Source organism: Nannospalax galili, unplaced genomic scaffold, assembly GCF_000622305.1.
Source record: "Nannospalax galili isolate Female #2095 unplaced genomic scaffold, S.galili_v1.0 scaffold633, whole genome shotgun sequence".
NCBI lineage: Eukaryota > Metazoa > Chordata > Mammalia > Rodentia > Spalacidae > Nannospalax > Nannospalax galili.
Window position 1 is genome coordinate 5339842 of NW_008336075.1, and position 13034 is coordinate 5352875.

The following is a 13034-nucleotide window of genomic DNA, read 5'->3' on the forward strand; positions in this document are numbered from 1 at the left end:
AAATAAAAAAAAAAAGGTAACCAAAAAAAAAAAAAAAAATTTTAAAGTCAAGACTAAGCATGCATTAGCATATACTCACAGAAAATGGGAGCCTGCCTGAAAAAAAAAAAAGACCAAAGTTTTGGCCAGGCATGGTGGTACACACCTTTAAACATTTATTTATTTATTTACTTACTTACTTATTTATATTTTATGAGTATAGTTATTCCTGCATCTCTCAAGCCCCAATGTACACCTTTAATCCCAGCATTTGGGAGGTAGAGGCAGGTGAATCTCTGCGAGTTCAAGGACAGTCAGGGTTACATAAACCTTTTCTCAAAACAAAATTTTTTTCTTAAAACAAGATAAAGGCAGGTTAAACAAAGCAGACACAGGGCAACCTGTTCATGGCTTTTAGGGTAAATGGAGTCTAAAGGTCCTACCTAAGCTCTGGGGCCCTACTTCTCTGGACTTTGTTCATTACTTTTTGAGGATAATCACCAAGTGGTTTCTACTTTGATATGGAGGTAGGTTCTTTGGGTTTTCTGTGTTTGAGACAGGATCTCACCTTGACTTTACTAATATAGCCAAAGATACCCTTGACCTCCTGGTCTTCCTGCCTCCACCTCAAAAGTACAAGGTAAGCCACCATGCCCATCCTAAGGACTGCTTTAATAAAAGATTGTTAAAGGAAAATCCAAGTAAGAATATATGACAAAGAGTGAAAACAGTGTGCAGAACTAAAACGTGGACTACAGTGAGCAACTAAAAAACAAAGCAATTAGCTTTCAGAGGCCTCCAGTGGTTCGCCAACCCTAACCCTAAAGAATTTTTGCTTTGAATTTAAACTATCTACTCTCATACACATTCTATTTATCAACTATATGTGTATCTTTTTTTATTTATTTTTATTTTACGTGTATGAGTGTTATGCCTGCAAGTATGTAAGTGCATCCACGTCATGCAATGCCTGTGGAGGACAGAAGAGAGCGCCAGATCCCCTGGAACTTGAGTTACAGACAGTTGTTAGCAACCTTGTGGGTGCTGGAATTCGAATTCAGGTTTTTCTACAAGAACAGTCAGTGCTCTTAACCGCTAAGCTGTCTCTCCAGCCCCCATATATGTATCTTAAGAACAACTTTTTAGGTTAAAAAAAAAATAGAAATTTCTTGATTCTTAATTATTATAGTTCATCAATATAGAAATGTGTTTTTTCTCAGTTTAACACCTATAAAATTTGAATACATTTTCCAAACTACATTTCATAATCATGACTAGCAATACTTTTTTTCTTCCTTACTGTGTATTCTTAAAATTAATGGTGTTGGCTGGGCATGGTGGCGCACACCTTTAATCCCAGCACTCAGGAGGCAGAAGCAGGTGGATCTCTGTGAGTTCAAGGCCAGCATGATCTACATAGTGAGTTCCAGGCTAGCCAGAGCTACATATATGAGACCCTGTCTTTAAAAAAAAAAAACTAATGGTGTTAAATTGGTGTTAAATATTCAACAATATATAACAAGAAAACTAGTAGATAAATAGGCCCCTTGGCAATTAAATTCACCCTCTGCCATAAAACGTGTATACTGCCACCTAATCTCATAACATTAATAGTTAAGTATAAGTCACTAAACTGCACAAAGAAACTTTATCATTGCAGAAAGATACTCTCAATCTTGGCCTTCAGACAATGGGCATTCTCCTGTGTTTTCATCAGTTTCTGAAACTAGCATACAAAGTAATGTTTTCATACAGCATTTTCATATATACTTTCTTACTGTTCCTTCTCCCCCACATCCCTCCCTTATCCCCCAATCCTCCACCTGCTGGTTCCCTTCCACCCCCAACAGTTTTTCTTCCACTTTCATTACTCTCATCTTTCTGCCCCACCCCCACCAAAGATCTCTTCTTCCTGTCTCATGGTCCCCTTCCTAGTTTCATAGCCTATACCCACACGCATACCCCCAAAACATCATAGATACACATATAAAAACTAAAATGTAGGGTCTGCATGTAAGAGAAAACATACTGGATTTTTCTTTCTGGATCTAGCTTTTTAAAAAATGATTTATTTTTATTTGTACAACAGTTCTGATTAACAGTATGTTTATTGCTGTGTGTAGTGTCCCCAAAGACCAGAAGACACCAGAGCCACTATGTGGGTGCTCTGAAAGAACAGCAAGTTCTCTTATCCCCCAAGTCACCTCTCCAGCCCCAGGATCTAGTTTATTTTGCTTAGCACATGATTTACTGTTGTATTCATTATTTCTGTGCCCATTTTCCTATAGATGTCATGATTTCATTTCTCCATATAACTGAATAAAACCCCGCTATGTATACGTACATTTTCTTTGTCCATTTATCTGTTAATGGTCATCTAGGCTGGTTCCATTTCTCACTACTGTAAATAGTCATCAATATGGATTTGCAAGGATCTCTGTGGTAGAACTTTGGTTACATGGGGAGCAGGATAGCTGAGTCACATATTAGTCCTACTTTCATATTTTGAGGAACACTGTACTAATTTCCATTATATCAGTTCATACTACCACTAGCAGTGAATAAAGGTTTCCTCTTTCCTCCCACATCCAGCACTTGTCATTGTTTTCTTAATGTTACTTTCTGAATACAGCATGAAATCTCAAAGTAGTTTTAATTTGTATTTCCCTGGTAACTAAGGACAATGACCACTTTTAAAACTATTTATTGGCCATTTATGCTGGGTATGGTAGCACACAACTTTGATTTCAGCACTTGGGAGGCAGAGGCAGGCAGATCTCGGTGAGTTCAAGGCCAGCATGGTCTACCTAGTGAGTTCCAGGCCAGCTGAGGCTACAGGGAGACCCTGTCTCAAAAGAGACCCAAAAAAAAAAAATGTATATATGCCATTTATAACAGGTTTAGTTTTTTTCTTAAAGATTTTTATTTAGCTGTGTTTCTGTGTATGTAGTGGGTGTCAGTACACATGCAGGCCAGAAGAGGGCACTGGATCCCCTGAACTGGAACTACAGGCACTTGTGAGCAACCTGATGCCAATGCTGAGAACAAATTCAGGTCTACTGAAGAGCAATAAGGTCTCTTTACTGCTGAGCTGCTGCTCCAGTCCCTACAATAGGTGTTCTCTTATTTTTTCACTCCAAAATATGTTCCTTAAAATTTTTCCTAAGTAAACAGAAGGAAAAAATTAAAACACCAATTTTATCACTATGTTATCAATTTCAGACTCTGTGGTTCCTTTTCTGGAGACCTTTACCTAGTCATAAGTAATCATTCAATACTTGTTTATTTTCCTGCCTTTTTAAAGAATCTAATGTTACAAAACAGTGCTATTTTTCTTACAAACCTGTAATACTGTTCAGCAGGGAACTTGGTCTTCAGAGACGTTAGATGTGTTTTTACTGTACCAAAATGTTCTCGAGCTTTCAAGCACCTCTTTGGAACTAATCACAAAAGACAATCAAATTTAACAATATAAAACTTACCCAATTGCAAATATAGTTCTTGCTTAATAATCTATGTAGTCTACCTGTACATTAATCAACTTTAAAAAAAAAAAAAAAAACCCACAGCCAAATGTACACAACTCTTTGTAATCTGGCTCTAAAATGTCAGTTTCCCAGATGATTAACCTACTTTTAAAAAAATAAAAGCTTTCTGAAGGGGAGAATGTTGGGAAACATTGGTAATTTGCACAATCTCATAAATAATCCACCCTTAAGAGCCTGCCATTTGCCAGCTGCTATTCCTATCAGTCCTCGGAGGATACCAACAACTGGACTGCTGCTACCTCCCATTCTGGTCAGAAAAGAGCTTTTATCGATTATTCTCAAATTCTTGACTCCACATCACTACCCAAATGACTTGCCTCTGACCCCTGGAAGCTGTTACTAGAATGCTCTCCACTTGAAAAAAAGTTAAGCTGCATCTTCCAAGAAAGGTTCCGTGTCTAAATTAACATATCTGATTCTCGTTTAAGGAAGTAAATGTGGATATATTAACTTGAGAACATTTTATATTGGTTACCTCATATTATAAATGCATATTAAAAAGTATTCAATCACTAAAAATGTAAATTCACATACACGCATGCACGCGCGCGCGCACACACACACACACACACACACACACACACACGCGCGCGCATCACATGGTCCTCACTTGGGAGTCCCAGGTTAAGGTGGGACACTGACAGGAGCCCAATGTAGCACCAGCCTGGTCAACACAGCAAGATCCCTGACCCCAAAACAAAACTCACTCTCTCAGGCAAGCCAAATAAAAGTTCTTAGACACGCAAGAGTTTCTTTAAGCAGCTGTAATTAATGTCAGTAGAATGTCATAACAACAGAAAACATTCCTATTTAAACCACACTATGAAGTGGAAAAGCAATCAAAATACTAATATGGTAAATTTATAAAATAAACCACTTCTATTTTTACTTACTATAAAGCAAAATGGACACTTTCACAATAAAATGACACAGGCATACTAAGTATGTCTTCTAGATGGAAATCAACTAAAAGATAAACTGGATTAAAAACTTCAAAATTAAAGCAAAGAACTTACTGTCCTGAAACCCAGGGCCCTGATGGACCCCTTGAAGTAGGGTTAAAATCTCTCGAGCTGTTTGTTCTAAACTCTGTACAACTTTTCGGATTTCCTAGAAAGAATTAAAAATCAGAATCAGATAAAGTCAGAGTAATCACTATCACAGATTCCTATCAAACGCAGTATAAATAGCAGGTTTGATGTATCACACATTCACATACATTTAAAACACTGATCTTCTCAAGAACTGATTCTTTGGGTGTGGACTGACTCTCCCCATGACTTCCTGTGACACCCTGAGAGGTCACTAAAAAGCCTGAGATGCCTCTAGTAAAGTGTATTCGCTACCCATCCTAACTATGCAACAAAGACGCTATAAAAATTAAAATATCTGTTGCCACGTGTGATGGCGCATGCCTTTAAAATCCCAGCACCTAGGAGGCAGAGGCAGGTGAGTCTCTGTGAGTTTGAGGCCAGCCTGGTCAACATGGTGGGTCCCAGGCAGGCCAGCTGGGGCTACTTACAAGGAGACCCAGTCCCAAAAAGACCAAAATTTAAAAAAAAAAAAAAAAACTGGCAATGTAGTCCATAGAATGAACACTCAAATGCAATACAGGAGTTGAGTGTTTTCCATTCATTCATTTTACTCACTGAGCACATTTAGTGCTAGGCATTGTGCAAACACTGAAGAACCAAGCTTTCTTGTGGAAATTTAATAATAGAGATAATTTTTTTAAATCACATAAATAGTTTTAAGTTAACACAGAACACAATAGAGAAGCAGTTCTTTACATTGTAGGGTCACGATGACTACAAACCGCAGGCATCATGGTGTAATCCCACCACTCAAGACACTAGAACAGGTTCAAGTTCGAGGCCACCAAGGAATAGAAGCGAGATCTTAATACAGGAGGTAAACAGGCAGCGCGTGGGAAAGCAGCAAATTCTAGCAAAAACAAACAGCACATGCAAGAGTCCCTCAGGCAGGACACTATCTGGAGCACTAGAGGAATGAAAAGAAGGTAAATTTGAGCATGGTATACAAGAAGAAAAAGTGAAAATGAGATCGGGGAAAGACCTTGCGAGGCACAGCAAAATCTCGAGTTTTATTTTTGTAGGATGAGAAGCTATAGGGTAAAGTATTTAAAGGAAGGATCGCAAATGCTTTTAAAAATACCAGCAAGGAATACAGGGAAGGTGCGTTGGATAGCCCCAGGCGTTAACGGAGCCTTATTAAGGACGTTAAATGGTAAATAGAAGGGAAAGTGACATTCCAAGAGGCAGGTGATGCTAACACGCCGGAAGAGCAGTTGAATCAGGGAGAAGGAGGGGGACCTAACCTGAAACCCACCCTGGGAGGCGTCCCCACCGGGCCCGAGAATGAGCGACCGAGCAGGGCCTGACGAGGTGGCCCAGCCAGGCAGGGTAAAGAAAAAAGGGGATGAGGAGGAAGGGGCTCGCCTCTCGGATGTCCTGCTCGGCAGCCAAAAAGCCCTGCAGCTCCACGAAGATCTCGCTCACAGACATGGCGCCGGCCGCCCAACAACCAGCCAGCGCGGCGAGCACCGCCGGAGAAGCTGCACGTCCCGCAAACAACCAGCGTACTCGCCCCCGACACCTTGCCGCTGCCGCTGCCTCCGCGTCCACCCGGCTCTGCGCCACGACAGGCGCCGGGGTCTTCCCACGCCCGCGGCGCGCCGGAGCCCGGGCTGCCCGCCGCGATGCCTGAGGCGCCGCGCGGGCAGAGCCCACCCGGGGAGAGCTGGAGTGCCGGGCCCGGAGCCGAAGGCGCGGGCCTCGCCTGCAGATAGGCAGGTCCGCCAGAGGGAGCAGGGCTGGGGACAGGGCCTTGCCTGAGGCCTGCAGATAGGCATCTCCGGAAACAGTCCTAGATAGGGGCTTTGAGCAGCACGTGCCGGAGGGGGCGGGGATGTGTGGTGGGCGGGGCCTCCCCTGCGGCTCGCTGATAGGTAGCTGCTCGCGAGGGCGGGGAAGTAGGCGGAGCTTCGTCTGAAATGGGAAGACAGGTATCTTCAGAAACAGCTTGTGGGTGTCATAGCCTTGCCTGGATGCTACCTGCAGGTAGGCATCTCTGGAAACAGCTCTTCTCCCGGTCTAGGCAGCATATGGCTGGTGCTCAAAGCAGGCCAGCGAATGCGGCTATGTGCTTATGCCTATGTCCGTATTCTATGTATACTTCAGCCAGAGGAAGGAAAAAAATACTGCTCAGCAAGGAATATATGTAAGAAACCAGATAAAGAGTGTGGAAATAATGTAATCTGGTAAATAAAAATAAATCAAAAAATATAATGCTCTTCTAAATAAATACTAATAAATAAGAGTGTAATCTGATAAATACATTTCTTAAAAATAGAAACTTCAACATACTTCAGCAGTAGTGGAAAAATGCTTCACAGCAAAAAGTACATTTTAGAAGACTAAAACTGGACTGAGGAAGATAAAGGCTCTTGCTGCCAAGCCTGAGTTCAGTCACAGGAACTGTGAACTAAAGTTCCTGGGGAAGACCATCCCTTATCCTGAATCTTCTGCAAGGCTGATTAACTGGTTCAAACTTTAATGATTGTGAAGACTTTGGAGTGTTGAAAGATCAGAGCTAAATTATCTTGGGTTACTCTTCAGCACCCTTAATAGCCCTTTATGTATTTCCCTCCTCTGTATGTGAGCTATGTGACTAGTAGGTAAATCCTTTGGAATGTACAAACAGACCACTCGCTTCCAACAGTCAAAAGACTAAGAATGTGCTCAAATAGCATCTAGCTAGCTAAGAAACTGCTAGCTAAGACTTCCCCCAGGTTTTTTGGAATCCACCTACTGGTGTCTCCACCAATGTATTTGAAAAGTATTTTGATCTCTTTTTCTTTATTATGTTACTATAAAAATTTCATGAAATGGGCTGGAGAAATGGTCATCAGGTAAGAACACTGGCTGTTCTTGAAGAAGACCCAGGTTTGGTACCTAGCACCTACATGGTGGCTAGCAACCATTCATAACTCCAATTCCGTAGGATCCAATGCCTTCTGGTCTGTGTGGCCATTGCACAACATAGGTGCACTTAACCTACATGTAGGCAAAATACTCATACACATAAAATGAAAATAAATAAATTTAATAAAACTTCATGAAACTGTTACCATATTGGAACATGGGATTGAGGATAACCTGAATTTGTGTTCCCAGATAGATCATGGTCACTCATATTTGGCTCCAAAATAAACTATCTCTTTATCACTGTAACACATATGTATACCAACACCCACACCCACACACACTCTCACACCACATTATATACACAAAAAAAAGTAATAAAAAAAATTGGGAGGGGCCTGGAGAGTTGGCTCAGCAGTTAAGAGCACTGACTGTTCTTGCAGAGGACCCAGGTTTGATTCCCAGCACCCACATGGCAGCCACAAACTGTCCTTAACTCCAGTTCCAGGGGAATCCGAGGCCCTCTTCTGACCTCCGCGGCATTGCACAACATGAGTGCATTCACATACATGCAGGCAATACACTCGTACACATAAAATAAAAATAACAATAAATATTTTTTTTAATTTTTGAAGGAATCAAGGTTCAGAAGAATATGGAAGGCATGTAATCTTTTAAATACTTAAATATAAAGAGGAAAAGAAAAGAGAGAGGGAGGGAGGGAGGAAAGAAAAAGAAAGAAAGGAAGGAAGGGAGGGAGGAAAGAAAGAAAGAAAGAAAGAAAGAAAGAAAGAAAGAAAGAAAGAAAGAAAAAGAAAGAAAGAAAATAAGGGCTTCAGAGATGGCTCAGCAATGAAGAGTACTCTTGCAGAGGACGTGAGTTCAGTTCCCAGCCCTCATGTTGGATGGCTCACAAAAACCTGTAATTCCCAATCAAGCATACCAAATGCCCTCTTCTGGCCTTTCTGGGCACCTGAACTCAGGTGCATATTCCCATACATAGATATACACACGTAATTAAAAATAAAATTTTTAAAGATTAAAAACAAATGTAATCTTCAAAATAAATAAAAGAATGTAACTTTGTGTTGGAATATAGGAATACATACACTCATATTTGCAAAAAAAAAATACACTGGAAGCCAGGTGTAGTGGTGCACAACCCTAACCCCAGCACTCGGGAGACAAAGGCAGGTGGATCTCTGTGAGATTGAGGACAAGCTGGTCTACATAGTAAGTTGCAGGCCAGGGAACCACAGGGAGAGGTACAGGGAGACCCTGTCTCAAAAAGACTAAAAAATATACTGGAAAATAAAAATACATATGTAGAACTGTGTGAGTAGGAACAAGATTGGAATCTGTATTAGTTACTTTTCTGTTACTATGACAAAACACCATGACCAAGACAACTTATAGAAAGGAAGAGTTTATTTGGCTTACAGTTCCAGAGGATTAAGAGTCCATCATGGTCAGAAAGGCATGTCAGGGCAGGTGGTGGCCAGAACAGAAAACTGAATGCTCACATACTCAAGCACAATAAGAAGCAGAGAGAGAAATCAAAATGGGAAGTGGGGCAAAGCTATGAACTCTCAAAGATGGCCCCCAGTGATGTGCTTCCTCCAGCTAGGCCACACCTCCTAAAGGGTTCATGACCCTCCCAAAATAGCACCACCAACGGAACAAGTGTTCAAACACTTGAGCCTATGGGGGGACACTGATGATTCAAACCACCACAAGATCTAAAATCTCTGTATATCTTTTATTTATGTATGTGTTTTAATAAAGTGGATTTTTAGCTGGGCATGGTAGCACACGCCTTTAATCCCAGCACTTGGGAGGCAGAGGCAGGCAGATCTCTGTGAGTTCAAAGCCAGACTGGTCTACATAGTGAGTTCCAGGACAGCTGAGACTACAGGGAGACCCTGTCTCAAAAAGACCAAAAAAAAAAAAAAGCGGATTTTTAAAGCATGTGCAATAGAAAGTTTCTCTTTTCTCAAGGAACACTTCTTTCTCTTGATTCTACCATGTGGAAAAAAATTAATAATAATGTGGAACTATGACCTCAGTATAACTTTGTTCTGTGTGTAGATGAGTAAGTACTAACCTCATGTGCTCCTAATAATAAGTGTGCTTCCTGGTATGTGTAGAACTAACAGAACTTTGGGAGCTTCTACTTTTATTCAAATCATAAAGGCCACTCTGAGCTCAGTCTCAGGCTGAGACAAGACAAGGACAGACAACCACAAAACCCACAGTCTGCGATTTTTGTGAAAGCACATGCTGCAATGTGTCTTATTTGTTGTAAAGTCAAATTCAATTCTAGGAGGCCTGCACAGCTCTCAGCCTTCAGGCCCACTGGGAGGCCCTCTCTCCCCACACTGTCCTTACAATAAAAATTACAGTTTATTTATTACAGAGTTTGTGATGTCTGGGAGGGTGTTACTTATAAAGGCATCCATCTGTGGGCTTTTTTCCCTACATCCCAGCTGGACTTTCCAGATCTGCCACCGCCAGCCCACTGGCCCAAGAGGGAAAGCTCCCAGCCGCCTCCCTGATTTCTTCTGTGCCTCTCCTTAGATCATCCCCCTCGTGCAATTGAAGCTGACCGATTGGGTGGGAGGGGTGACTGTCTTCCTCCATTTCTACAGAGTCTCTTAGGGTTCAGACATCCAGCTGTTGCTAGTTCTTTCAGAGGACATCCCTATCCAACATTTGTTAAAATAGATTGCTGGCATCAGCAATATATCATGTTATTTGGGAATGTCATAACCCAAGCCCACACTTGCCTTGTATATCTGCTTTTTATAAAATGTTGACTGTTTAGATTTCCTATAATAGCCTAAGGAGCACATATATTTCTGTGATGGAAGTCTCCAATCCACCAACATGATTACTGCCAAGGGATGTCATGAAAGAGCCTATAAAAACCTGTATGTATTTCTGGTCCATGCCTCAGTTTCTATGGAGCAGGGGCTCAGACTGTGGCCTGCACATAATAAAGGATAAACTTCTCCCACTTTCTGAGTATGGTTGGAGTCATCTCATTGCACCAGGCCAGTCTCAGTTTAATTCCTGTAATGCCTGCAGAGCCATCTCACCAACTCTTGTGGGGAAAGGTCATGTTTAACTCTGGTTCCAGTCCATGAAGTTGTCTCATAAGCAAAGTAACTATGGTAACAGAAATATTGAATAGCTGGATGTCCTCTCCTCCCTCTCCTGAAAAGAAATATAGCCATCCTAGTCATAGTGAATTGAGGGGGACTACATTTCCCAGGATGTCCAGCCCTCTGAAAATAAAAAGCATTGAGAGGCACAAAGCACCATGGGAACTGTGTTTATTCCCATTTAGGAAGTGGGTTTTGTTTTGTTTTCCCTTCAGGACCAGTGGATTGAACCCAGGGTCTGGTACTTCCTAGTCTATAGTTGAATTATATCCTCAACCTGCTTTTTACTTAAAACATTTTTTAATTTATGTATATGTTTGTATCTCTGTGTATACAGATGGCCTCAAAAGCTAACAGAGGGTGATGGATCTCTTGGAGTTGGAGTTATAGGCACTTGTGAGCTGCCTGATGTCATGGCTAAGAACTGAAGTCTGGTCCTCTGCAAAAGCCATAAATGCTCTTAACCACTGAGTCCCCTATCCTATCCCTTTTTTATTTTGAGACAGAGACTCATTAAGTTACCCAGGTGTTGTGTGACACTACTCCAGGTGAGATGTGAACAAATATCCACTCAACCCAGCTAGGGAACCAACAGCAGATCAAAGTAAGGATATCACCAAAATCCAACTTGGTGAACCAAGTAACTGGAGTTACTTACAGGAATAAGGGTGTATAAGTTACACTTCTGTTACTGTGATATAACATCCTGACCAAGGCAACATATAGAAGGAAGAGTTTATTTGAGCTTATGGTTTCAGGGGTAAGAGTCCATACCTGTGGGGGAGGCAATGCAGCAGAGGTGGAGCGGAAAGCTGAGCAATCATGTCTTCAAGCAAGCACAGGAAACAGAGAGTAACTGGAAATCTGGCAAGGCTTGAGAACTCTCAAAGCTCACCCCCCAATGACATGCTTCCTCTAGCAAGGCCACACCTCCTAAAGGCTCCCAAAACAGCACCACTAAATGGGGACAAAACGTCCAAATACTTGGGGCCTATGGGGGACCTTATCATTCAAACCACCACAGGGATGAGGGATTATTTACAGGAATGACTGAAAGACAGCCAGAATCCCCAAAAGCCCACCCAGCATGGCTGACAACTCATGAAAGCAGGAAACCTGAAGTGCACTGCACAGCCTGCCAGCAGCAAAACACATTGGAGAGTGTCCTTTCCAAGTAGCTCAGTTGGTCTGAGCCTCTTCCAAGCAGCTTGTCTTGTCTGAGAGTGTCTTTCAGCAGTCTTGGGGAGGTGGGGAACCTAGTGAACCTGGTCAGTTTCAGGGACTTCCTGAGCCTTTGACTTGTTTACTTCATCCTATTGTCTACCTCCCTTTAGAACATCCTATTGTTTTACCTTGGAGCAAATTACTACATAACAGCAGGCTGTCCCTGACCTCAGCCTGTAGCTCAGGTAGGCCTTGAACTTGTATATATATATAATTTATTTGTATTTTACGTGTATGAGTGTTTTATATGCATGGATATAAGCACACCACATGTGTGCAGTGCCCATGGAGGTCAGAAGAGGGTACATGATCCCCTGAAACTGTAGTTACAGATGGTTATTAGCTTCCATGTTGGTCCTGGGAACTAAATCAGGGTCTTCTGGAAGAGCAGCCAAGTGCTCTTAATCATTGAGCATTCTCTCCAGCCCCCAGCCTTGAATTTATAATCTTCATGTCTTAGCTTCCCAACTATCTGGAATGACAGACCAGGGCTTCCATAGGACTCTTAACTAGGCAGGGAATGCAGTAACTGAGATGATATTAGGATATTAGGTCTGAGGTCAGCAATTCTAGCTTATTTGAGTATGAAGCTGGCAGTACTGTATGTTGACGTACTTCCCTGCTTCTCCTGATGCTGCCTCTGTCTCCCTAGGGTGCTAGTTTTTCCAGAGATTCTGGGGCCAGGGACTGTTCCCACTGAACTTCAACCTTGTACAGCTCTGTGGAGATGTGGACAGCTTCCACTGAAGAATGTCTGCCTTTTCCCTTGGGTGTCCCTGTCCAGCAGCCTCTTGGTGAGATGCTCCAGTGACTAGCATTCTCTGGGCAGTTGGCCTTCTGTTATCTGGGAAGTGTCTCCCCCAAGAGATTTTCAGTGGAAGTACAGGGCTTTGAAGTTCTTGTGAATGACCTGTCACAGCACTATCTTATCTTCCCTCTATCTTCCAGAGCTCCCTGAGCAATCTTAAAGGATGTGGTATTCAGCCTATGGTTTCTTGAACAAGCCCAGCAACTTGGAATGTGAATCTAGGTAGCTTTCTTAATCATCCCCTGAGGGCATGACTTTACTTTTGTCAAATCAGTGTTACTAATTCCTGTCTCTAAAGGTTAGAGATAGATCTCTAAAAGAGAGAGGAGCCAGGGACAATGTCTCACACTAGAGTCCCAGCTACCCC

General features: G+C 42.1%; 1 protein-coding gene across 2 annotated transcripts in view; it reads right to left on the bottom strand.

The window, feature by feature from the left end:
• Tsn (translin) overlaps positions 1–6170 on the bottom strand; it is a 15868-nt gene extending 9698 nt beyond the window's left edge. The window contains exons 1-3 of one of the 2 annotated variants that reach the window (XM_008830858.2): positions 5987–6170; positions 4544–4637; positions 3323–3419 (exon numbers count right to left, since the gene is read on the bottom strand). In XM_008830858.2, coding sequence (XP_008829080.1) covers positions 3323–3419; positions 4544–4637; positions 5987–6052 — 257 coding nt within the window. In that variant the 5' untranslated portion in view covers positions 6053–6170. The remainder of the gene's footprint in view (positions 1–3322; positions 3420–4543; positions 4638–5986) is intronic. The other variant, XM_029562399.1, reaches the window with a different exon arrangement.
• Positions 6171–13034: the final 6864 nt, after the last annotated feature.